The 27,796-nt window shown below is 44.2% G+C and overlaps 1 protein-coding gene across 8 annotated transcripts in view; it reads right to left on the reverse strand.

Moving 5' to 3' along the window:
- The window catches only part of RFX2 (regulatory factor X2), a 99,722-nt gene that overhangs the window by 15,021 nt on the left and 56,905 nt on the right, over positions 1–27,796 (reverse strand). For 6 of the 8 annotated variants that reach the window (XM_030540584.1, XM_030540591.1, XM_030540583.1 and 3 more), the window contains exons 6-13: positions 22,640–22,714; positions 16,684–16,865; positions 12,059–12,178; positions 9,218–9,333; positions 7,203–7,321; positions 6,801–6,913; positions 3,027–3,178; positions 461–558 (exon numbers count right to left, since the gene is read on the reverse strand). In XM_030540584.1, the coding sequence (XP_030396444.1) occupies positions 461–558; positions 3,027–3,178; positions 6,801–6,913; positions 7,203–7,321; positions 9,218–9,333; positions 12,059–12,178; positions 16,684–16,865; positions 22,640–22,714 (975 nt within the window). The remainder of the gene's footprint in view (positions 1–460; positions 559–3,026; positions 3,179–6,800; positions 6,914–7,202; positions 7,322–9,217; positions 9,334–12,058; positions 12,179–16,683; positions 16,866–22,639; positions 22,715–27,796) is intronic. The other 2 variants (XM_030540588.1, XM_030540589.1) reach the window with 2 other exon arrangements.

The following is a 27,796-nucleotide window of genomic DNA, read 5'->3' on the forward strand; positions in this document are numbered from 1 at the left end:
CACACTGATTTACCTGCAACTACAGGGTGCAGTAAGGGCTTGACGAACTCAGGGTCTGAACAATTAATCATCGCTGTTGAGTACTATATTTGAAGCCTGGAGTTAGATATAGCAAATCCAGGCCCCAGCATACATGCCTCATGAGATGAAGTGGCTGTGACCATACATCCCATGAGGAGATATCGCCCCATCTGGGTGTCCATGATAACATGACATGGACCTCGTCCCACATCTTGCTATTCCGGCTCAACACTGCCTGTTTATTCTGCTGAGTTGAGCATGGAGTATGCCCAACTGGCCAACTGAGCAGTGATGGTGTAACAAGGCCCAGCAGAGCCATGTCGTTAAGGTGGGCCCAGAAGGCCAGTCACCAAAGCCTGAAATACCAGTGGCTTGGAACCACTGCACAAAACTGTAACAAAACACTTCCCCCTGTGTGTAACAAACTCCCGCTATTTACCTTTGTCTGGACCACCTGCGGGGGGAAATCGCTCATTGCATTCATCAGCCATCCTTCCAAACTCTTTGCAAAATTGCGGATGGCTTGCGTCAAGGTGCCTGCAAGAGAGAAATCAGGATAGTTAGAGAGGCTTTTCCAAATTTCTTTAATGAAACCTGTCAGCCTAGAACTACTCTGGGAGATACTAAATCAAGATAATAGCTATTGGATCAGAAATTGTACCATGGGAGCCTAGTGCAGTTACAGATTAATCAGATGAATGCAGTCCATTGGGGTCTTGCAAAAAAACCGGAGACTGAAATATATTCATCGGGCTGTGATTTTTATCCAACAAATTAAATAGTTCTCTCTTATTATTTGAGGCATATACGAAACTTTTCTAAGACTACTGGCATCTATAATAATAATGTTCACGTGCATGTGTGGGCCAGGATATGAAAATCACAGACAACCAGAAGTTCGCAGCACTGAAGCTATCATTTGCCTTTTTAAAACAAGATGGGATAATTTTTTTAAAAAAGATATGCTCTAGTTCAACCATGAATTATTTTGGGTAAGTTCCATGGCCTGTCTTATACAGGAGGTCAGACAAGGAGGATGCCTTCTGGCCTTGGATTCTGTGAATCTTTTTTTGTTTGATATGCACATGTATAGTATAGTAATTAGCAATAAGGCCCAGCATCAGAGTCCATTCTCTGTCCAGAATAGACCAATAAGGACAATTAATCTGTGCTATAGGTACTTGTGGAGTCAAGCTTTTACTTGGCTAACACTTTCAAAGCTGGGTGCCTGAAGGCAGGCTGTTAAATCCATATTGAGGCAACTAAACAAAAGCAGCCCAGTGTTCAGAGATGTGAAGTGAATGGAAGCTGCAGATTCTCAGCATCTCCGAAAACTAGGTAGGATGACCAGACAGCAAACGTAAAAAATCGGGACGGGGTGGGGGGTAATAAGAGCCTATATAAGAAAAAGACCCAAAAATCAGGACTGTCCCTATAAAATCGGGACATCTGGTCACCTTAAAGCTAAGTCACGTTTATTTAGTTGCCTAAATATGGAGATCAGAGTCCAACTTTGTGTACCCAGGTTTGCAAACATTGAGCCTTGTCTCCAATGTAAAAAGCTACATTTTTAAAGTGGCTTTTTGGTTGTTTATGCATCAAAATAAGTTTAACTTGTTCCTTTTTATTTACTAGGTCACAATAGCAAAAAAACTTTTTTTAATATATTTTTGCTGGGTTTGTGGTGAACAACAGAAATCACAAACAGGGAAGAGGCATTTAAAAAACAAGTTTTCATTTTCAATAAATGTAATGTTGTGAAAGAGGAAGGCCTGGCAGTTCTAAAGAAGCAAACCTTCTTGTTCATTCCCGGACAAGGCCAGGCAGTGACAGCAAGAGTTTTCTCCATGCCACCTAGATAACAATCCTGACATATACAGGGGCCATTTATCACCCACTCGGTCCTTGCCTCTTCCATTAAAACTGAACACGAAGTACTTACCTGGCCCCCACTATGGTAGTATTTGAGCATCTCACAATGATTTGTGTATTTATCCTCACCGCACTCAGAGGTAGGGAAGTCCTATTATCCCCATTTTACAGAAGGGGGACTGAGGCACAGAGAGACAAAAGGCCCAAAAGGTATTTAACTCATGCTCATTTCAATGGGAATTAGTCACCTAAATACCTTTAAAAAGCTGGCTTCAAGTGACTTTCCCAAGGTCACACAGGAAGCCTGTGGCAAAGCTGGGAGCTGAACTCATGTTTCCCGAGTCTCAGCTTAGGACACAAGCCTCCAGACCATCCTTCCTCTCCTGCCAACAGAAGGGCACACAGTGGTGGTTTTCTGCCACTAGGGACTGCACTGATGCCATTAGCTCACCAAGGAGACACAGGCTGGCAGTACCTTTCGGTCACTATTCGCCTGGACAGAGTCTGAGCTAGTGAATGAGGGATTGATCCAGCGAAGCACAAAAGCATGTGCTTCACTCTCATTGCTTTCAGCGATAGTTGAATCGGGGCCTTGGGGGTAAAAGCCTCTGCATCCTGTGCTAATCTCCCAAACCAGTGTCAATATACACAGAGAGAGAAAAAAATCCATAATGTGCAGTATGGGCCAGAATGATGTGACAACAGAAAGACACACATCTCTAAGGAAGCAATCAGCACAAATTAATTATGCTTAAATACATTCTGTGTATTAAGCCTACATTTTCCAACTTGGTTCCTGGCCAAAGCCTGAGGCTGTGATAATGTGATTAACTGAATTTTTAAAAGATGGAAAAACACATCTAGGCATCCAGGAGCCAAGATACAATGCTCAAATGGGAATCATTCCATATAGAGGAGATGACTGTTGCCATAACATACAAGCTTGAATACAAAATAAAACCCGTTCACACTAGCCTTTATGGCAAGTGGTAGCCAACCTCAGTGAACCATCTATTTCTACTGCACAATATGGAGTGAAACAGTTAAAAAAAAAGAAAGAAAGAAAGAAAGAAGAAAGTTGGGCAAGAGTCAGGGCTCCCCATGCCGTTCTGATGACTTCACAACATACTTACCAGGCACCGGCCTCAGCACGTCAGGGATGAGGATCTCCACCAGGGCCTGATACAGAATGTGATCACAGCTTCTCATCCATTTCAGGATAGGATCGTATTTACACAGAGTGATGAGCTTGTCCTTTGGGATGACCCCTTCGTGTTCTTCTTCACTACATGGCAAAGAGTAACGCAGTGTTAACGGCACATTTCACTTTATGCACGTACAGTTGTTCCATATTTCTCATTAGAGTAACACATTTTGGGTTTTAGTGAAAGAGAACCCCTGGAGTCCCTCTGAGGAAGTGGTGCTTGATCATCTGTAGGGACTTCATCAGCTCTGGAAGCTCTGCTCTCTGTATCATATCTCTGCTAGTTCTGACCACCATCTCACCTCCTATCCACATACCCCATTTGGCTCATCTGGACCTCCTCTCATTCCTCCAGTCCTCTCTCAGAGGCTGGTCCTTCATTGCCATCAACTCAATCACCCACAACAGTTGCCTGCCACCTTCCGGCTCAGTGATTCCCCATTCCCCTCTTTCTAAAACAAATGCAGCTCAAAACCCAATTTTTTTTCACTCCTTTCAACAAGCAAGGGCTCATTTGGTTCCTCACAGTGAGGCTGGCCATTCCCAGACATCCACACCTCTCCTTTCTGCTGTCCAATCTACTCCTTTTGACTATCACATTGCCACTGAGCAGACTGCTGTGACATGTTGTATTGCCCAATATTGTATATGAGCAGTGCCAAATTTGCCCAGGAAACATAGTGAAAAAAGCGACAGAGTCCTGTGGCATCTTATAGACTAATAGAAGTATTGGAGCATAAGCTTTCGTGGGTGAATACCCACTTTGCCAGATGCAGAGTATTCACCCACGAAAGCTTATGCTCCAATACTTCTGTTAGTTTATAAAGTGCCACAGGACTCTTTTGTCGCTTTTTACAGATCCAGACTAACATGGTTACCCCTCTGATACTAAATACTGAAAACAGTTTCATGGAGGAAAAGCCAGTCCCATGCTTTGACAAAGACACAGCATTGTTTTCAAGTGAAAGAGGTCAATTTAACCTGCTTCAGTATCTCTTTATACATGGGCAGAAGGGTCTTTACACTTCTTTTTAGTATTTTCAAATAAATTTATTCCTCCTGAGATGGCACCCTGGAAACCGTACATTATCTTGCTCATAATTACAAGACCCTATCTCAGGAATAGAGTTAGAAAAATGACTTTCTGGTGGGAAGCAAAGGGAAGCTGCAAGAGTGGTCACATGCTCCTCCCCAGTGGCGCAGACACATCATTTCAGGCACCTGGAACAGCAGGTGAGGAGGAAATCCCTGCACTGGGGGGCTAAGGATGCCCTGCCTACTGTCTCCTACTCTGCGCCATGCTCAGCTGCTAACCCCAGCTGGAGCTGGGCAGGGGAGGACAGGACTTCCTCTTCCTCTGCGAGCCCCGCCCCTGGCATCTGGACCACCCTGACGAGTCCCCCGAACCCAACTCCTACCCCATTAGGCCCCATTCCCCCAGCACCGACCATCTGCAAGAGCCACCCACATGAGGCCCCCCCTGCTGAGACCCAATCATCTTCACCTGGACCCCTCACAGAGTCTCATTTCCTCTGCACCCAGAGCCACCAATGAGCCCCTGTGCATCCAGATCTGCCCCCAGCTGTCCACACCCAGATTGCCCCACACAGAACTCTCTCACTCCACATCTGGATCCCCCCACACTAAGCCCTTCATACTTGGATCCTGTCAGGCTGAGCCTGCCTGCCCCACACTTGGATCAGGGGCTTGGGCTGGGCATATGTTCAAGACTGCTTGCTTGCTAGTGGGAGAGGAGCTATGGTGAGTGATGGATCATTTATTAAGCAGATGACACTAAGCTGGGGGGAGAGGTAGTGAGTAGGGATAGGGTCCAGAGTGATCTAGACAAATTAGAGACTTGAGCCAGAAGAAATCTGATGAGGTTCAACAAGCGGAAATGCAGAGTCCTGCACCTAGGACAGAAGAATCCCATCCACTGCTACAGGCTGAGGACAGACTGGCTAAGCAGCAGTTCTGCAGAAAAGGACCTGGGGATTGCACTGGACAAGAAGCTGGACAGGAGTTGAAAGTGTCCCTTTGTTGCCAAGAAGGCTAACGGCATATTGGGCTGCATTAGTAGGAGCACTGCCAGCAGATCGAGGGAAGTGATTATTCCCCTTTATTCGGCACTGGTGAGGCCACATCTGGAGTATTGCATCCAGTTTTGGGCCCCCCACTACAGAAGATATGTAGACAAATTGGAGAGAGTCCAGCAGAGGGCAATAAAAATGACTAGGGGGCTGCGGCACATGACTTATGAGGAGAGGCTGAGGGAACCTGCCCTGGCCCAGTGCGTGCCGCTGCCACCCCAGAGCCACTCCACGTAAGCAGTGCCGGGCCAGAGCCTACACCTTGAACCATTCCTGCACTCTGCACCCCAACTCCCTGCCCTGAGCCTCCTGCTTGCACTCCAGTCCCCTGCCACACCCCACACCCCTCCTGCCCTGAGCTCCCTGCTGTACCGTGCACCTCTCCTGTACCCCAAATCCCTGCCCTGAGCCCCCTCCCACACTCCGCACCCCTCCCTGCACCACTGCCCTGGGCCCCCACCTGCACTGTGCACCCCCTCTTGTACCCCAACCTCCTTCCCTATCTCTAACTCCCTAAACCAAACATCTGAAAAGAAACCTGCAGTTACAATGTTTCTTTGCAGCAATCCATCCGTCGGGCACTATCTGATGAAGATAATCGGGTTAGAATTTTAAGATTATTAGGAGAATGAGGGGATTTGGGATAGCTCAGTGATTTGAGCATTGGCCTGTTAAACCCTGTGTTGTAAATTCAGTCCTTGAGGGGGCCATTTAGGGATCTGGGGCAAAAATCTGTCTGGGGATTGGCCCTGTCTGGGGATTGGCCCTGCTTTGAGCAGGGGGTTGGACTAGATACCTCCTGAGGTCCCTTCCAACCCTAATATTCTATGACAATCACAAGGATGTCATTGAAATTAAAAAATATATATATATGAGATTTTCTCCATATTTCCCAAATTTTTAGTCCTTTCTCTGAGTATTAAACATTAGAACCTGAAATCCTTATATACAGTCAGTGGAAAGTGGATACTATTTAGACTTTCATTACCATTCCAACTATTTCAGTTTCCTCTATTTTCACTAACTGTCCGTTTCCCCATCCCTTGGCGGCAGGTTAGTAACACAAACAGGGAAGAATAGGAAATAACAGAGAACCAGGCAAGAATACAATTATAAGACCAAAACAGCACATTTTGTCATTATCTGCCCAAAACACAAGGCTTTAATTTTTATGGCAACTTGATTAAGAACGAGTCCCGGTTTATCTGAATGTCATTACGTTCTTATTGGCTTTCTCTGATGTCATTCTGTAACAACATTCAGTGGCATGCAGTTCTAAATGTCTGCTCATACCGGGCTTCTACAAAAGCAGTGACCCATTCCTGTTAATCAAAATAACACATGTTTTAGATTAGTATCTGTAATCAAAGGTGACAGCACATCAAATAAACAGGTACTAAAATCCTCTACATCTGGTATATAATTACAATAGTATACTTCTAACTCTATTCCTAAAATAGGGTTCTCTCCTGGTAGGTAGTTAACATCCTGAACTCTCACAGATCAATACAATCGTGAAGCTGAAAACAGTATCACTCATGATCTCTATGGTAAAACAGGAGTTAAACTTAGGTGATCCAAAGGTAAGCAAGGGTAAGTGTGTAACCATTTACCTGGAAGGCATGGTGGTAGAGCCATCACTAGATGGTGTTTTAGAACTCCAGAAGGACTGCCACAGCTTCTCAATGTAATGAAACTGAAGGTTCATTACAACATCCAAAGTTGCCTAAGAATTAAAGATGACAGCTCATAAGATGCTCTGATAACATTCAGTCACACAGCTTCTCCGTTAAGTGGAATACCCTACCATTTGGATTAGATTAGATGCAAAGTAGAACAATCTACAATGTGTTGTTTTAACACACAGAATATAAGCAGAGCACACAGGGAGGAAATAACTTGAACTATGCTATCAAGCCAATCAGAAACATTTCTGTTCAGAACCCACTCTGGGGTAGAAGGTGCACACTATAGAATCAGATCCTAGGTCAAGCAAACAGAGTGTATATAGTTACCTCACAGTGTCGTCTGTAAAGAAGCTGCAGCGTCTTGACATCATTCATGGTGACCCCCTCTTGTAAGAGGACATTTCCTAGATCAGGTGCCGGGAAATCAGGAAAGACATGGGTTACATCTAGGAGAAAAGTTGGGAAAGATGGCAAACTTTAACAGGCATTCATAGTTTTATAAGACTATGAATTAAGTGCAATTTTGCAGCAGCCGGTTTCTACATTTCATATTTCAGATAACTAACAATGAGATTAGTGAATTGAGACCGATTGTCCAATACTTCAACATGTCACTTCCAAAAAAGACCACCACTGTCCAATTATTCATTGTAGAAAACAAAATGTTTTTATTACAACTAGGAGGAAAGAAACATGAATGCTTTGTACCACTATAATGTGCGTTCCCATTAGATTTTCTCTGAAGTCTGAATTATATCCTTTCGGTATTTTGAGAGTACAATGGAAAATTTAATTGGATGGCAGACATAACAGGTACAACTGTATTTTAGAGACTGCTCAGAAATGTCCATGTTCTTGTGTGTCATTACTCAGAAACACTGGAGGAAAAAACTTCAACCCCACACCTACAGGTTGGACTGGGAAGTAATTGGGTAAACTGTTGGTCCCACTTGTTTGTACCCACTTTCATTCCTCTTAGGTTCCTTTGAAGGAGGAGCTGGTATCCAGCAAGTTCTTAACACAGTCTTCCTTAAATAGAAAAAATGTGGTGAACTGTGGCAACTAGTAGGCAGTGTGTCTTGCATCCAGTTCTCCTCCCACACATGCGGAAATCTATATATTGGAGGCCAGCCTTATTAGGCAATCTCCCCTCTTAAAAGATTGCCCAAAGTATATAGCGTACAGTTGGGATTCACCATGATTAGAAGGCCACCTCCATTAAGCAGTAAATATTTGTTGATCTCTTGAATGGTTACTTAATGTTTTGCTGTAATAGATGCGTGCATGAACCTCACCCAGAGTAGTTGGACTTGAATGGTATGTCTTTGTCATAGGAAGTATGAGCTTCCCCAAGAATTGAATGCAAACTTTGCAAGGTGCATGCTTCTATCAGGTGTGTATGCATTGCAATCATAATAAATCTACCATCTTGGAGGCTCGCCTCTCTCATTATAGTCATCCTCACAGAAAGAGCTAGAACTAAACTTTTGTTACCCTTTTTCTGCAGGGCTGCAAGTTTTTCCATTATCAAGAGGAATGGAAGCACAGAATCTCAGGGTTGGAAGGGACCTCAGGAGGTCATTTAAGTCCAACCCCCTGCTCAAAGCAGGACCAATCCTCAGACAGATTTTTGCCCCAGATCCCTATACGCCCCCCTCAAGGATTGAACTCACAACCCTGGGTTTAGAAGGCCAATGCTCAAACCACTGAGCTATCCCCCAATCCAAAAGAGAAGGTGGAGGTTATTGATTTGAATGACATAACATCAACACTAAGGACAGGATAAAGACTTCCAATAAAATTAATCTTAACCTTTGCCCCCAACTCATCTTAAACCGGAGCCTTTCTGAGGTTCCGAAAAGTTCAATGAATGGGAAACCTAGCTGCAAGCAAACATAATTTAAAAAATTACTAGTTAAGGGCTCCATTCTTCTGCTTGTAGTGCTTCCCACCCTGGGAAGTCCCACACAAGTCAGCAGAGGTAGAATCTTAAGATTGCAGGGAGAATTTTCAAAGAAAGCGGGCTGTTTCCAATATATTTTTAAGAACAGAAGCATGCAACACATGACATCTTTGCAGCATGACTGAGGAAAGCTGTGCAGATTGTGTGTGTAATAGGGTTAGTGAGGGAAGTTGCAAATGTAAAAATAAAAAAGATACGGTATATTAAATACTTATTAGGATATCTTTGGCAAATGTTGAAAATAAATAGATACCTGGAACGGCAATAGATTGGGCCTGCTAAGCAGGGCTGTGAAGCCTTTTCAAGTTAGAAATCAGTAGCATTTCCTAAAAATGAGAAAACTGAAAGGAAGCATGGAAATTGATTTGCATTTCCTCACCTATAAACTGCTGATGGTGTTGACTTTGAGCTGCAACTGACTGTTCTGGAGTAGTGTGCAGGCTACTGTTGGATCCACTCTCCCTTATACCATCCATCTTCTGTGCAGGTCTATACCTAAGAATATAAAAAACCCTCAAACTACAGCTTGGTAGTATGCACATTTAAAATGTGCAAACACACACAAAGTGAAAGAGGTATCTGGCAAAGTCGTATACCAGTATAACATTTCTGCATTAAACAAGCCACTTAATAGGTCAGTGTACATTTATAAATAGCTTACAAAGAGTTAATAAATAATAAATAATTGTTTTAATAAATGCTTAAGCAATTGTTAGATCAACAGGTGGTTTATAACCATGGGGTTTGCCAACCTTCTGCTGATGTGCTTGTAACTATAACACATATTACAGGTCTGTCGCATCTTACACTGGGGTTACGTTCCGTAGTCAGCATATAAAGCAAAAATCATTTATAGTTAAAATTACATTGAGTTAATGGCGGGTGGAATCGCCCGCACTACAGGTACAGTATTGAAATTGTTATTTTTCTCTTTTTTTGTTTTGTTTTCTTTTTTTTTGCTTTTGTTGACCGTGTAAAGCTGAAATCGCAAGTTAAATGCACGTAAGAAGCGACAGACCTGTATTCATATCTGTGATATGCTTATGACCTCTATCCAGCATTTATTAAGCCTTTATAAACGTATTCTTAATATAAAATGTGGCCAAATTATCCATCTCAAATAATCCCAAAGAGGTAAATAGATTGTGTAAGTGGCATCAAATGCAGCTTGTTTCTACACAGAGTTAATAACAGGAAGGCAGCAGTGTCATTTATATTGCACTACATTTAAAACAAAATGACAAACAATTGTATGGTGACTAGCCGAGTGGGGCCCCTAAGTACTACTTCAACACAAATAATAAATAATAGTAGTGGCCATTTCCTGACTAACTGCAGAGAAGCGTTGTATCTGCTTGTTTTAATTGTTAGAGGTTGAAGAGAACGTAGAGCAGGTGGATGTCTCTAGTTTGACTGCCCTGGGGCCTGGAGTCTTCTTATCCACGGAGTACAAGCAGAAGAGTAGATGCTCTCCCCTCAACCCTGACCCAGAGAAACAGCCACTAGGGCTTGTGGGTAATTCAGTTCCTATGCTCTATTTGATTCTTGGCTTGTCTGCTGATATTGCTAGTGAGGGAAGGGGGCAATCAAAGCAAGTGGAGCTTGGTGACGATGACAGATCCCACTAGGAATGGCCTACGACCAAACAGTTTCACATTGGCATGGGGAAGCCAACCTTGTTTGATGGCCTAACGTCTTATTGCTACACTTTGTGGACGTGAAACGGATGTCCCGGTTTGCGTCTGGTGCATTCATGGTTTGCCTACATTTACTTAGAGGGTCCGGGGGGAATGCTAAAATGAATACAACCATTTGGCTTCAGTGAAGGGACCGGGGCTCGAATATGTATTGTTATTTTAATTGCACTAGTTGCTTTTACTCTACCTCTCAGGGTCAACAATCAAGAACGTGTCTTACGTGCCTGGGATGCCATTTACAAGACCAAATATGAAGCACATTAACTTCTCCTTCATATTACGAATGGGCTGTGTAAACTGAGAGCTGGTCCTGCTCACCACTCCTAACATATCAGGCATGCAATAAATGTTAGGATGAGCCATTAAAGAAGTGAGGCAGTACCAGTAAAAGTCTAATGGCTGCCTGCATTAGAGCTTTATCATTTATTTATAATTGCGTTTTAAACAATGTTTAAGTGTGGTTTCACAAGCCTGTTTCTAACACAGAGCCAAACATTGGTAGGTTAAAGTGTTCTAGATAAATAACACTGTTCTACACACAGGTTTTTTTTTTTAAACCAAGAAAAAACACAGCTCTTTAACAGCAGCAAGGTTTCACTGCAGATGAGGCCTGATACCAATACTCACAAATACTATGGAAGCGTCAGGCAAAAATAGGATGGAAACAACAATAAAAATATTTCGTGTCTCTGTAGCATCTTCTCCAAATGCTTTATATACATATATTCATGAAACCTCACATCATCCATCTGAGATAAGTGTCATTCTTCCCATTGTATAGACAGGGAAACTGGGGCTGAGAGAAAGGTTACGTGATTTGCTCAAGTTTAGACAGCGAATAAGCAGCAGAGGTTTTTTGTTTTGTTTTTTTTGCCATTTTTTTAGTTCCCAAAGTTGAGATTTTTCCATGCCTTCACTCCAACCAGAAGCAAGAGTGCTGATGCTGCCAAGAGACAATTCAAGAGTTGCTTTGCATCATGACCTTCATTTAATTGTACCCAGAATTACCAGATGTGAGTCTGATTGGGCCCCATCTGAACCTCTTGCACTAGCTGGTCTATGAAAAGAAAAACAAAAGACCCCTTCCACTGGCTAAACACAAATAACTGTACAGCTGAGGTCTTAAAAATGTTGAGTCACTGGGATACAGTGAAAAGGATATTCTAGTGTTCACCATAGCAACAGGCAGCCCAAGTCCAAGCCTTTGCTGCACAAAAAAAGGCAAAAAGGAATAGTTTGTGGAATCAGAATTTCTCCTTGACCCTTGTTCAGTATCAGCCACTTCAAGCTCTGTTAAGTACAGTGCCTTCCTCTTGCCCTATAGCATGTACTTTACCTTATCACTAAGTTACACAAGGTTCTTAATTTATGCCAGGCGCTATCCCTCAGTGTATGGTCCCTTTGCAAATAATCAGCGCTAAAAGTCTCAAGCTCCTCCTGCTGTTTGAGGTGGGCCCCAGTGTTTTGCTCCTCGCAGCTTCCTTTGCCACAACGAGCAGGGCTGAGAAGCCATGGGCACATACCTTTGTTTCTGGTGAATGGGCTGTTGCCTCATCGCCATATACTGGGTGTCTTCCTGTAAGTGATTCAGTGGAGATTCTGGCTTTAGACGGATCCCATAATAATGATACTTGGAGTTTCCCCTGCAAGCAGAACATTAAAATCTATAGCAGTCAGATATTTAATGGAGATGGCACACAAGCATTGCAATTTAGTTTTAGGCTTCACTGAAACATTTGACAGTGCTAATGTGCGTTATAACTTCTGTCTAATCCCAGATACCAATTTAGCATGGATTTACTTTGCTGAATAAACATATTAAGAATTTCACATTCAGAGGTGTACGTGTTATTTTCAAATCTTGCTGAAACTAAGATCCTGGAGATGAGGGTTTATACCCCAAACTTTGAAAGCAATCAAGAGTCCAGGATCCCTTTTACAAGATTTGTTTGAACACGGCACTTATCTCTGGGAAAATATGGTACCACACGTCTCAAAACACAGTTCAGTGACATCTACATTTAAAATCTTGCAACTGAGGCCCATTTCAGCCTTGCTTTCAATCTAGTCATAAAACCTTATTCACAGGCAGCTAACGGATTATCCAAGTCAAAATACTTTGAGCCAAATCTCCATTTAATAATGGAAACCAATGGAAATATTACCATTGACTTCAGTGGTTGCCAAACATGACTCTTTGTAATGATGAAGTGAAGGTTTCTTTCTGTATCAGAATTTATAACATGCTCATCACTGTGTTTTAAAGCACCAAGGAGGAAATCCCAGCCCCACTGAAGTCAATGGCAAAACTCCAATTGACTTCAGTGGGTCCAAGAGATCATTCCAGAAGTTGAATGCTGTAGTGAGAAATGCTCTTGGCTGGTGGTCCTCCATGGTCCCTCACCTGTGGCTTTCAGTCTACATTCTGGAGCCACAGAGCTGCTGAAGTGTACCTCTTCACTCAAAAAGGAGCTGTTCTGATCTTCTCAGCTCCTGTCTCAACCGGGAACTCAAAGTGTCACAGCTGATATCAATTTAACTACTTTTTTAAAATTGCAATTGACATTTCAGGTCACAGACTCTTTCATTTTAATTACAGGGTGGTTTCTGGTGAGACCTATCCTTTAAGTGATCAGTGGCAACTGGAGAGTAAGAGGCAAGTGTCAGAATACAAACTGTTATTTATATAGAGTGCCAAAGAGATCTTGGAGTCATTCTACCCGTCCATCTGAATTGGCTTTATACAGCAACAGAACTTCACTGTAGGGGTTAGATTTCTACACATAAAATTGGATAAAATCATCCTAATTGACCCTTCATCAGAGGGTGAGAAAAATCTGGTTCCCCCAGCTTTTACCCCATGCCCTCAAATTATCTTCAGTCACCGTGGCAGAAGGTGGATTTTATACCTGGGCTAGTTAATTTTCATGGTAGTTTTGCGAAGCTGAATTAAGCCTACACAAGATTTTGAAAGAGCAAGAATGGCTGGGAGTTCTTCTCTGGCTGATCAGTGCAGCTCTGTAGGGCCTCCTAAGCTTTCAGCATTGCACATGGAGGACTCAATTAAAGTATCCCCATTAAGCTAGGAGTTCTTTTTAGCTCTACCCAGTGCTTGGCTATAGGAATGAGGAAGATAATTACACAGCCTGGATGTCTAAAGATAGTAGTTCTGCTCAGTCAGACTGCAGCAAGAGTTGTCAATTGGTAACTAATGACGGCCAAGCAGGTCCTCACTGGGACAGGACAAACGGCTGGGAAAGCACTCATTACAGCCTCAGAGACACCCACGATGGTGCTCTTCAGAACTGTGATGATTTGCACTGTCCTGAAGAGTCTGAACATACCTTGAATTTAATGCCGCTTTCACAGCGCAACCACAGACAGAGAATTTAGAGAAAGGAACTGTTGTCTGACAACTGTTTTTCTACATGGAACCCTCCTTGGGGTAGGAATTATTCTCTTCGGGTTTATAAAGGAAAGATTTTGGGAATGCTTAGCCCTCTCTGTTGCTGACATGAAGGATTTTGCAAGCCTTGTGTTATCTGCCTAGCTATTGTAATATATTTTATGTAGCTATTATCTTAACCCATTAAAAAGGGATTTGAGTCATTTCAGTGGACCTAAAATTGTGACTTGAAGTTAAATAACTACGGTGGCCAGGAGGAGCCAAGCCTGGCATACGCCAAAGCTCTGCACAGCGCCTTTCCGCTCCTCAACTAAGCTCTAGAGTGGCAGGAGAGGGGGAGCGATTTCCAGCCTGTTAATGCCCCAAACCTGTAGGCTCCACAGCAGCCCCTGGGGCAGGGGCTTAGCACCCTCTTCACCCACCCCCCACCCTAGGTCCTGCCCCCAGGGACCGTGGGGTTGCTCCATCTCCTAGGCACCCTCCTCTGCTGAGCCACCTCTCTGGTCGGGTTCGCTGAAGCCCCTGAAGTCAGGTTCTCTGGGCCCTGGTGCACAATGAATCCTTAGGGCTTAACCCCTTCCTGTCTGCGCTGTAGCCAGGGCACAGGAGGTGGCTGGGTTATGTCAGTGGCCAGCCTGGAGATGTTAGCTGCCTTTCAACACTGTGCAGGCAGGAAGGGACAAGCTGAGGGAGAGGGGGAAGAGATGAGCTCTGCAAAGACACGGGTCAGGTCATCCCTTCTCTTCCTCCTCCTCCCCTGCACCTGGAAGCAGCTCCCGTCCCTTCCCTCCCACACAATGCCAAAAGGCTGCTGCTGGCCACATTCTGGTGTGAACCCTGGCAGAAATCTGGGGAGGGTGGGCATGTGACCCTGCATGCCCCCTGCCCATATGTTGCCTTGGGAAGATGCGGTGTCAGATACCAGGAGAGGCGGGTCTATCCCAAAGGCACAGCCAGGCATGGAGGGCAGAGAGCGCTGGGCAGGGATGGTCAGTCGGTCACCTCCACTGTGAGAGAGAGGCGTATGGGAGTGTGTGGGGGGGTAAGGGTGTGTGTGTATATATGTCACGCCTTCCCGTATGAACTCTAAAGCCTTAAAGATAAGGTAAATAAAAATAATCCAACTATATAGTATTTCCTTTTAACAGGGGCTCAGTCAACTTGATGCTAATTTGAACGTTTGTATGATTAATTGCCATTAAACTTGCTTGAATATGAGTAATTTTACCAGGCGTCCCGTATTCACTCTATGCATATTTGGGGTTTTAACTAATCTTCTAAACACAGAATAGGTTAACTTGAATATTTGTTTTTAGTTAGGGTCCTCCCACTTTTTAAAAAGAACACTCCGCTCATGGGACTCAGCCCAGCACCCTGGAAGTTTTATAGGTAAGAAGCCTACTTCTCCATTAGAAAACTCTGAGCAGCATGTCTGTATCTAAAGGTTTGGGGTCAGATTCTGATGTCAGTTACACTGGAGTAAAAAACTTCAAGTAACGCTACTGAAATCAACGGAATTCTTTTGGTGAGATCAGAATCTAATCGTTTAATTGCAATACGATTCTCTAAGTTTCCAGCTCCTGGTAGGAATCTTGATGTAAAGGGACCTCATTTGTGACACTGATTGGGACGAGTGGAACAGGGTGTGAGATTGGAAACCAGTTTCCCCATCTGCTGTAACACTGAACCATGAAGCCAAAACTGAACTTGACTGTTTAGCTACTAAACCAATGGGGTTTATTATTGTTAAGCCAAAATTCAAAACAGAATCAAGACTGCTTAAGAAACTGGCCTATGGGCTCTGTTCACTCCCCACATGATCAGGCATCCCAAATGAGATCTCTTCAGCAAAATGGCTGCCTCTCCACCCCGGAGCAGATTCAGGAACACCACGGTAATTAAACTTTGTCCTCAAATACATGACACAGTTGATTCCTGCAGTAAGAAGACTCTTACCTTATGACCTGTTAAGATTACTTATATTGCTTAAAATAACTATTTTCCATTTGAGATATTGTTTGGTTGTTACTATATAGACCTAGGAATAAACGGCTGTTACCGGTGAATAATGTTGGGTGGGTCTGCAGCACCAGTGACAGGAGGGGAGGAGCATTTTGTGGTAGAGATTGCGGCAGAACAGGGCAGCAGTTCTCCCTCCTGCAAAACGTAAAGTCAAGAGCCGCCGTTCTTAAGGACAATCTGCAACCACTGAAAACAGTTACCACTATGATGACGACTAATATTTGAATTATTGTAACATCTTTTGTGAGGCTCTCAGAGGTTTTACAAACTTCAGTTAAGCCTCATGCACTCCTCTGAAGGAGGTATCAAACCAATTTTACAGATGGATAAAATATATATAGGCACGTGAAGGAGTTTGCCTAAATACCCAATAGCGAGTCTATGGCAGAGCTGGGAATTATCCATGACTCCTAATACTCAGATCACTGAACAACAAAGCCTCTCAGGGAATTCACACCACATTATTAAAATGGTGATAACCATAAAAAAGATGGCAAGTTGTTGCCTGTTCATCCATTACTCATTGCAACGTCACTGAATGCAGCGCGTGTCCGGTGCAATGGTATTTAACATTTAATTGAATGAAGTGGCATTTCAGCTCATTGGCTTTTCCATGACCTTTCAGAAACAGTGGTAAAGTGAAACAGGTAGGGGCCAAAGAAAGGTGGGAATGTGCTTCTGCTACCACTGAACCCTAATCTCAAACCCCTTTATACCAACCTTGTTCCCAAGCGCCGAGTTTTCAGCCCCATGAACACAGAACGAATCAGTTTTCCAAAGGAAGCAGCATTCACTGGATCCAGTTTGTGCTCTTGGCAGTGCCGCAGGTAATGGTTATACAGCGAGCTCCTGGGAAGACTCACACCCTCAGCAGTCTCATAATTGTCCAACAGCCACTGGAGCTTTATGTACAAAATGTAATTTTTTATAAACCCACACACGTGAAAGTCTAAAGATGTTTAAACAAGATGACAACATTTAAAAGGGAGGAGAACCTTCCTGATGTGATCAGAGTTCAAGAGGACTTAAGCGGTTGGTAGTTAGTACATAACTGCAGCTAACTCTTGTGCATTTCAATCAGATATTTGTGTCCTCCATGATATAGGAACAGTGTGAAATCAAAAAAGGCTGTTACATACAGCACCCAAGTATACATTGCCACTTATGCTGGTGTCTTCCCTTTACTCAATTACATGAAGGCAAGGGGAATACGAATCATGGAAAGCCAAAAAAAAGTCTTATGAGCTCACTGTTAAGGAGAACAAGGGCTGTGATACCTGATGCTATTTACTAGGGAAAAGATCTCAGAAGAATCTGAATACATTGCTACCCTGTCTGTTAGCAGTTGTCAACTGCTAATACAGCCAGCAAAGCTTGTTTGAGTTAATGCATCTTAATTTCAAGCTTGAAATGTTTACAACTGTCCCCTTAAACAACAAACTAAATGGCTGCCAAACCCTACCTTAAAATCTGACACATTACCAGCTATTTTTCCAAATGTATTGTCTGAACTTCACTTCTCTTGACATTTATCTTGATCAGAGTTTGCAATTAGATATAAATTATTTATGTTCAGCCCGTTTGAAAGGGCAGGTCAGTCACACAACTGCAGTTCATGAATTAGAATGTAAAGCCTCTCTAATTGGCTAAATGCCAGATTCAGAAAAATAAAAAAAAAAGAGTACAAATTTAAAGCAAATATTGACTCATAAAATTTAAAAAAGCAAGAGAAAAAGCTTGATGTACAACCAGGAGTAAATATTGATAAGGTACTTCCTTTAATAAAAATAAGGAGAATCCTGATGATATGTTGGGCCAACGTTTTCAAAACTAGGGCCTGATTCTGATCTTCCTTTACACTAGTGTAAATCAGGAGTAACTCCATTGAAGCAGATGTAAAGCTAACAGGAGAGCCAGAATCATAGCTGCAAAATATGACCCTGATAGAACAAAGCATTCAAGTATGTGCTTAACCTTAAGCAGATGCTTTGTCCCTGAAGTAAATGGTATTAAAGCACATGCCATGTGCTTTGTACACTTGTGCATGCAGGTGTCTGTTCAGCAAACACATACCTACTCACACACAAAGGCTTGTATCTTCCTGACAGCACGTTTATAGCAGTGCATCTCTAGAACCCTAATTCACTACTTGACACTCAAGTTTTACAGCAGTATCTCCACTGAAATCAGAACTCAGGTGTGCAGTGTGAATTGGGCCCATTTATTTCAACTGAGGTATTTTCAATGTTTGCTTCTGTCAGAGTAGAATCAGACCTGAAGTATGCACCATACTCCATTAATGCACAGAATTTGCTAATTGCATCTATGCATATGTTTTGTAGTTGCAAGTTGAGTGCCTAACATTTGAAACTTCAGCCTATTATGAGCTACTGCATACAAGAAAAATGTTAAAGCTATATTTTAGGCTTTATTTCTTTATATTAAACAGGAAATCCTACGGCCTGACCCAAATGCAATTGAAATTCAGCGAACTGTTTCCGCTGATTTCAGTGAGCATTGGATCAGATCACTAGATACCAGGGCCAGAAGAGACTACTTGGGTCATTTGCTTTAAACTCTGTATTTTGGAGGGCTGGTTGGATCATCATTCCCACTAACATCTTATCTGCTCTTTTATACACATCCCACAGATAAATTTCAGAGTAGCAGCCATGTTAGTCTGTATCCGCAAAAAGAACAGGAGTACTTGTGGCATCTTAGAGACTAACACATTGCATACTTCCACCTTTTCATGTTCTCTGTATGTATAAATATCTCCTGTTTGTGTGTTCCATTCTGTGCATCCGAAGAAGTGAGTTGTAGCTCACGAAAGCTCATGCTGAAATAAATTTGTTAGTCTCTAAGGTGCACCAATTACTCCTGTTCTTCCCACAGATAAAGACTTTTCAAAAATCTAAACCTTCAGTCTCAAGCTCTGTTTTAAAAAGATATTGAGAGTATGGTGACCCACATCACTTCACACCTTTGTTTGCAGAGGGAGTCCTATCTCCAGGGATCCCTGAAACAAGAATGGCACACTAAGTTCTTACAATGAACCATTCTGTAGCCATTAAGTTACTTTAAACCACGATTTCAGGACTTCAATAACTCAGACATCGGATAGGGGTTTGATACAGGAGTGGGTGGGTGAGAGTTTGTGGCCTGCATTGTGCAGGAGGTCAGACTAGATGACCATAATGTTCCCTCCTGACCTTAAGTTTATGAATCTATGAACCGAGAACAAATGACGAACCCAAGCGCTCCTAGCATACAGATAAGTAGAGCTGTTTTAAATGAGTCTGTATCCATGTTCATTTTAGCCCATCACATGTATTTAGAAGATTCACTGGCCATAAGTTAACCTTTTAGGGGCCCGGGGCAAAATCTGAAACTGAGCCCCCCCTGCTCGCCCTTCAGAAAAAATTACCACTAAAGGGAGGCTCCCCAGGCAGGACAGGGTGGAGAGCTCACTGACAGCTCCTGTTCTATAGGTCTGGGTCCAACTCCCTGCTCGAGGCATTGCAACCTACTGCAGGGGGTTGCCACAGTGCTCAGGTTTGGCTCTGCTGCCCACCCCCCATCACGATGGAGGGGTGGCCAGGCCAAATGTGAGTGGTGCTGTGACTCCATGCACCAGGTCTAAATAAATATAAATATATGGAGATATACCTATCTCATAGAGCTGGAAGGGACCGTGAAAGGTCATGGAGTCCAGCCCCCTGCCTTCACTAGCAGGACCAAGTACTGATTTTGCCCCCAATCCCTAAGTGGCCCCCTCAAGGATTAAACTCACACCTCTGGGTTTAGCAGGCCAATGCTCAAACCACTGAGCTATCCTTCCCCCCTTTAATACCATTTGGTTTGGGGACTCTCTAAAATAGATGGCTCAAGGCAAACTGCCAAGAGAAAAATCCAATCCTTGTTCATGATACTGGAAACTCAAACCAAGCAATCTACTTTACCAGGGATTTCAAAAAAGAACATGCTTGCACGGAAGCTATCAAAGGATTCTTGATTCAAAAGATCTATTTTGTTTTTAATATTGGAAGTCAGAAGCATTTTTGCCTCCACACAGAAAAACAGAGGAACATGCCTGTGGTAATGGACGTTTAAATCTTCACCAGACACAGCTGGGTAGCCTGAGTTTCTGACCCTTCAGCCTTCTGTCCTCCTACCACTCTTCACAGAGTCAAAATTATGTTATCAGCCGTGCTCTTGAAATTCCCAGAAATACTAGAAGATATTCAGTGTTGCCAACTCCCCTGATTTTATTGCGGGTCTCACAATTTTTGGTGTTTATCTTAAAGCCCCAGTTCCTGGAATTATGTGATTACAGGAGAATCTCAGCTTTCATTTTTATAAAAGTAAGTTTCTAACCCTGTGGTTGCAGAAATAAGCTTAAAAAATGTGACTCCTAAAGGTTCAAACCAAAAAATCCAACAAAAAGAATCAATTTAAAAAAACCAAACCTAATGATTGTTTAAAGCAATTGCTTAGGGAAGGCAATACTGAAGATTTCTTCTAAAATCTGATCAAACAGAACACTAACTACAATAACTCAGAAATAAAGTTGATATACTTGAAAAAAAATGGTAGAGTTATTTTCTTTTTGTTATTTTTTGGTTAAATTCACTGTAGTACAGAATAGCCACACCTGGCCCCAGGCTGCAGAATGAATGCTGTTCTACTCAGAGACATGACTATTTTAAAAATTGGTCAGAGTCGGATTCCACATTTATTGCAATATTTTTCCACATCAAAATGTTCTCAAGTTGACAAGTGTGTATTTTTCCAACTGCCAGGTCCTCTAAACCACCCTGCACTCTAACAGCTGGGTTATTTCCAGTTTATGCACCATCAACAGTAAGGCTGACTCTGTACAGCAAACGTTCCCATAGTCTCATCTGTGCTGCTCTTCAGGGGAATTGCACGAGTGTGAGCATGAATATAATCTCATGACACAGGAATTTGAAGGCCTGATCCTGCAAGGTGCTAAATGATCTCAGTTCCAACTGAGTTAAATGAGAGTTGAGGGTGCTCACGGCTGAAAGGGTAGAGTTCAGCACCTTGACAGACTGGACCGTTAAATTAACAGTTTCATTGACGAGTGAACCAAAAAGAAGTCCAGTTCACTACAGCAGAGTGGTGCTGGTTCTGCATGACAGGGGTATAGCCACAGGTGGGCCACAGCCCACCCTCTTAGCATCCAGGCCCACCCTCCAGCCCCAGCTCTGATCCAGCCCCAGCTTGCCCCACTCCACCTGCCCGGTGCTCCAGCTGGGGAGCAGGGTTGGGCACTTGGCCCACTCTGCCCGCCTAGCACTCCTGTGGGATCGGATCATGGGATCTTGTCCACTCCTCCTGGCACTCCAGCTGGAGAGCGGGGTCGGGGGCTTGTCCCGCTCTGCCAGACCGACACTCCAGCTGGGGAGCAGGGCAAGCCCTGCACCCCAACCCTGCTCTCCAGCAGGAGCTCTCGGTGGAGGCATCCATCTTTCTGGGGCCCTCCAATTGGCTGAGGCCCCTGGGTATGCTCCTTTGGCCCAGTGGCTTCAGGCAACCCCATGGCAATGGAGGAATCCTGCCACTTGGGGAGCCAGGCCCGAGATCAGGGGAGCAGAGCGGCATCTCCTCCTAGAGCTGGGTGTGTGCCTGGGGCCTCAGAGGTCCCCTGGCCAGAGCATCCACCACCCCCAACCCCCAAGGCTGGCTGGAGGTGGTGGTGGGAGATAGGCCCGATCCTCCTTCCCCCCATCACTGCCCGCCCACCCGAAGTCGGGACCCACCCAAATGACCCATCTTGGCTACACCACTGCTCCAAGGCTGGTGGGGGTAGTTATCCTTTTGTTCCCCAACAGGGTCAACAGATCTGACTTTAAATGCACAGAGAGACCAGGACTGTGGGAAAAGGTGCCATTTTTATACCATGACTTTTCAGTGTAGAACCACACTTGGGGCCTGATCCCAGAGCCCACTGAATTCAATGGGAACCTTCCTATTGACTTCAGCATAGTTTGAATTAGAGCCTTTTTAGCCCCATATAATTATGTGCTTAAAAATTAAGCTTTGCTGGGTCAAGGCTTGAAGACATAACACAGAAGGCCTTGCAAAGGCCCAGAAGACTTGAGTGAATTTCACCCAAAGCAAAGAAAGGATTGCTATCAGCATGAAACAGAAAGGTCCAGCAAGTGGATTTAGCATAGCTTTGCAACAGTCAAGGCCTTTCCTGGCTATAGAAAGAAGAAATACAGGCTCACGCACTCCAAGATACAGACCCACACACTATGTTTTTGTTACGAAGGTGTAGGGACCGTCTGTTATGATTCAATACAGAGTGTTGCTGCTGAGTTTTACAAAACTGTTTTCCAGCAAACTTCCTGTGAAGGGAGACAAACCTCTCAATGCATTTACCTAAGTGCCTGCACTTTCCATTTCAAGGCAGATTAAATAAACAAACATAGGGCAGAGACAGATAACAGAATCCAGAGCATCTTGACAAAACATACATAAAAATCATTGCAGGCTTTTGCACACTATCGTTTCTATGGTCAGGGCTGCCGCGGGGAGTGCAGACAACCAATCCTTAGGCTGCTTTGATTTGCCCAGATTAGCTACGTCTATAAGTAATGCTCCTAACAAAGCAGGAAAAAGGTTGTAAAGTCCAATAGTAACTTACATGGCTGTTGAGCAAACTGCTTTTGTGTGATGTAATCCCTTCATTTTTTTGTAGATTTTCAATCGCCATTTCAAGCTAAAGAAAATGTGCACGAGAAAAAAGAAAAGGAAGGAAATCAGATAGTTAGCAACAGCCAAGATTTGTCGTTATTAATAATCTGAATAATGATTAATGCTTTCTATAAACAGGCTCACGACAAAGATGCAAGGTAAATGAGCTACAGCCCTTATGGGCTGAAGGTGCAGCAGAGAAATGTTACTGTAACACATGCAAACTAACTGTGCAGCCAGGACACATATTAAGGATGAAAGAACGGAGCTAGGATCATTTCAGAACTGGCATTTTAAATTCCCCTTTCCCTTTCTCAACTATAGTGAATCACTCCTCCAAAAATTCTCATTGGTAGCAATGAGCTATTGCATGTCTAAATAGAGAACCACAAAGATGGTGCATTTTATCATCAGACCCATCTCTGTGAAACCCAAAGTAATAGTTTTGGTTATTAGCATTTCCTAAATTACTAATAAAAACAACAAACAAACTAATAGTAGTTGAACAAAATACTGAATCCAGCAGAACTACTACAGATAATGCACTAATGGGCATAAAGGATCACTCTAAAATCATAGAGCCTGGTGGTATGCCATATTGTATCTTACTGGCTAACCAGAAGTGGGCCTTGTTAGTGGCTAGATGCAAGACCTGTGTGCTGAACGTCTTTCACTACGGGGCACTCTCCCCTTTGAATCAGAGCTGCAGAATGGTGTCAGCCCTTGGGTGAGAGTTTAAACCAGTGTCTCAGCCATCCATGGTCACAATCTCATGGCACTCTACCCAACAGAAGGCACATTAGCACTGGTACCCTGACCATATTCCACCTTGAGTATTTACATTCCGCCTACCTTGATGTCCATGCACATTCAACTAAAGAAGGTATCCTGCATTTCCTCATTTAATACCCTGCTGTGTAGTGTTGCTGTCTTTCAAATCAATGGCGGGGGAATCCCTTTAGACAGTCTGTAGTAAAGCATTCAGCATGAAAGCTGCTGTGTAATTATAGGGGACAATTAAGCCCAAGAACAGGCAGACCCCCAGTAGTTGACACAGAGGCCAATTCACCTTTCATTGTCAGAGCTGCTCCTTTTGGGGATGGCAATCTATCCAGCAATAGACCGGAATACTCAGATTCACTGCCTGTACAGCGGCTCTGCAATTTTCATTTTGTTACTTAAAGGTGTATTGTGCTTTTCCCGCCACAGGCAGCAGAGGAACCCAAATCTCCTAGAACGTTTTTCTGAGTATTCCTGCAAGGGGAGACCCCAACCAGGTGACAAAATTCTTCAGGATTTGGAGAAGGAAAACAGCCACTTTGATCAGTATTTCCCGACTGGTGGGTTGCAACACCCAGAGGGGTTACAAAAGGCACATGTGGGAAGGAGGAGTCATGAGGCACTGAAAATTTTTTTTACAATCTAAAGCAAATAAAATCTTGTTCCCTCCTCTCCCCTGCACTTCAAGACCAAGTACTATCTGTCAGTCTCTCAAAATGCATACAAATGATATGAGCTTATTTCACGGATACATTTTTTTACTCTCACTTTCACAGGCAATGGGAAGAGGGGGGTGAGGGGAAATCACAACCTGAAAAGTTTGAGAACCAGGTGATCTTGAGCATCTCGGGTCTGAGTCTCCATTTCCTTGCACCTTGGGCAGTCATTTACATCAGTGCAGAGTGGGCATACAATGCTGCTGTTCTGATTTGCTATCTCACAGCACCTCTGTGCTGGGGTCAATGACTACACAGTGGAGAACTGGGACCCACGTTTTCAATAACTATCCATGTCGGTAGCCATGCTCTCCCTAACAGCGAGAGATGCCATTAGCCGTGAACACTGTGTAAGCAGGAATTGAAATGCAGCCTGGGTTAAGGGTATCTGCCCAGCCTATCCCAAATGGTTAGAGTGCCTTGTGAGACAATCTTACAGGAATGGGTCAGGCCGATGCCGCTGCTCCTGTTTACATCCTCATCAGAGGGCTCACTGCTCTCATTGTGTGTCAGATGACAATATTTTTCAGCTTGTTTTTTATCTCCCTTTTGGATTTTTCCTCATGGGGTGGGGCTGGAGCTGCTTTAAGGGCCTTTTCTTAAAGGGAACAGAAAAGGCGTTTAAATAAATAAATAATGGAGACAATTGCTCAAGAGCCCAGTTCAGGGTGGGTGAGATTCACCCCTCCTTCCAAGCCCAAAGAAGCAGGCTGGGGGCACGGGAGGGGGGAATAGCACAGATATTTAGGGCAGGGAGCAGAGTCCACCGCTCCAAGCCTGCCAGGGGATCCCAGCATAGTTCCATAGCTGCTATTCCAGTTCCCAGAATGCCCAGGAGGATTTGGAACCACCGGATCGATGTAATCATGGGCCTTATGGCCATGTCCCCACCTACCCATGCACCCAGACTACACAGAGATGGCGTAAGTGCCCGGCTCCATCACATGTGTGGCCCTGGCATGCCGACTAGCACTGAACTGTGGAGTTTCTGCCACATGGGGACCTCCTAAAGCCCCTATATAAAAACTGTAGCCAAACATTAGAAATAAATACATTTTAAAACAAAATAGTCAAAAACCATCCTTCCTTTATGCACCGGCCAAGACCTGGACAGAGGGCTCTCAGATCTTCTGCAACAACTGGTGACCTTGGTAACAGAGGGATGCAGCTCCCTGAGCTGTACAAGCTGCCAGTGACAGAGGGCACTGGTTGTTTACAAGTGAAGCAAATAAGACCCAAGCTTAGGTCTTGGCAGGTACACACCCTCCAGTTCCCCCGCTAGATGCGCAGTAGTAGAGAAGGCCCAAGCAACTTTTTATTCATGGCTAGGGCCCTACCAAATTCACGGTCCACTTTGGTCAATATCACAGTCATAGGGTTAAAAAAAATCATAAATTTCATTATTTCAGCTATTTAAATCTGAAATTTCACAGTGGTGTAACTGTAGGAGTCCTGACTCAAAAAGGAGTGTGTGTGGGGGGGGGGTCCGCAAGGTTATTGTAGGAGGGGTTGCGGTACCGCTACCCTTACTTCTGCGCTGTGGCTGGTGGTAGCGCTGCCTTCAGAGCTGGGCATCCGGTGAACGGCAGCTGCTGGCCGGGATCCCAGCTCTGAAGGCAGAGCTGCTGCCAGCAGCAGCGCAGAAGTAAGGATGGCCTGGTATGGTATTGCCACCCTTACTTCTGCGCTGCTGCCTGCAGGGCGCAGAACTGGGAGCCTGGCCAACAGTTGCTGCTCTCTGGCCGCCCAGCTCTGAATTCAGCATCAAAGTAAGGGTGGCAATACCACAATCTCCTAAAATAACCTTGCAAACCCCCTGCAACTCCCTTGAGGGTCAGGATCCCCAATTAGAGAAACACTCATCTCTCCCCCGTGAAATCTGTATAGTATAGGGTAAAAGCACACAAAAAACACCAGATTTCATGGTCTGTGTTGCGTTACTCATGGCATGAATTTCGTAGGGCCCTATTCCTGTCCAATTAGTGGCGATGGGATAAGAAGGCACACGTTGTCATAATAACTAGCACCACATATCCAGGGAAGAAGCATCACTACCAAATTCTCTTTCCCAAAGGTGACTTGGCCAAGATGGCTCCCATACTGTATCTGCCACCATTTAGCAGTCGTACGGTACAGAGAATTCTACAGGATCACACATGCAGAACATCGCTGGTTTGAAGCGGCAGGTATAAGGGTTACCACGTTGCCGACAGCCCACTTGCTCCATTTCTTGCCTTGCATTTGTTGTCCGAACGGAGATCACCCAGCTTACGGTCTCCTTTATATATGTTAACTTACTCACTATGCTGCAGTTTATAGCGTGACCCACTGTATGCTAGAAGGGGGCCATACGGTAAAGTAGAACAATACCCATTTTCAAAGCCAAAATCTGCCAGAGTCCTAAATGAGTGGAATGGATCTGGTTACTTCAGTAGCCAAAGGGCTGGTTTCCACAATGTCTGTGCCTAGGTGTTCTCCCCTCCCTTCTGTACGCTACCCTGCAGAATAAATTCCTTTGTTTCCACTCAGAAAATAGTCAGTGACATACAGTACAAAGTATACAGACTACGGTGCTCCTTATAGCTCAAAAAAGGGCCAGTTTCAAGGACTCAGTAGGCTTCAGTGGTTTCTAAGACACATCTCCAGCGTCCTGTGATAACTGGGAAGAACCAAAACTTATCAGCACAGGCAGATTGCTGATGTAGCCTGGAGGAAATGAGTCAAAATGTCATAGGGAGAAACTGTTTCCTTCCCCTGTTCAAGACAGGGAGACAGCGGAGCATCTGTATTATATATGCACCCACATAATGCAGAGACAAGCAGCAAGTCTCTCTCAAAGATGTACAGTGATAAACGCAGCCCTAAAGAAGGGTGCATGCTACGTTTTACATTTCCAAAAAAATAAATAAAAGAAGAGGCTGGTAGGAAATGCCTAGATATATTTACAGCCCAGCATTAAGCTGTGTGCTTTTAATCAGAAAGGCAACAACGGCCCCTGCCATGATTTGCTACTTTAGTGGAAGAGACACTGAAGTTTGGGCAACTCGAAATATCAGTTGCTTTGGGCGGACACAGGGCTTTTGTGGCCTAAAGCAGCGTTTCTCAAATGTCACTGTGACTGCATGCGGCCACCAGGGGCTTTTCTTGCAGCCACTGCCTCCTGGGCTGTGATGGGGGAGGGAGAGGTAGCAAAGTAGCAGCTCCTCCCCTGGGGCTGCCTGCAGGGGTTGATCCCTACACCCTTCCCGAGCCACAAACACTGTAGGAACAGGCAATCAGTGAGAGTTCCCCACCTTCCCAGGGGTGGTGTGATTCAGGCTTCAGCCCTGGGGTGGTGGGCGGCAGACTCTGGCCAGGCAGCGTGGCTCTGTCCTCCACCCGCAGGGTTTTGGGCTCCATCCCTAGACTCACTCCCCTCCCCATCACCTCAACCCCCGTTGCCTCCTCTAGACCCCCATTGCCCCTCTCCCCCCCTGCCTCCTTACCTACCTCCTCCTCCAAGGCTTAATTTGTCCCCCAGCATGCCAGGGCTGAGTAAGTCTGCTGTGAAAAGTGATATTAACAAATATCACTTTTCACAGTAGCAGAATTATTATCTAGTAATCAAAACA

Source organism: Gopherus evgoodei, chromosome 22, assembly GCF_007399415.2.
Source record: "Gopherus evgoodei ecotype Sinaloan lineage chromosome 22, rGopEvg1_v1.p, whole genome shotgun sequence".
Classification (NCBI taxonomy): domain Eukaryota; kingdom Metazoa; phylum Chordata; order Testudines; family Testudinidae; genus Gopherus; species Gopherus evgoodei.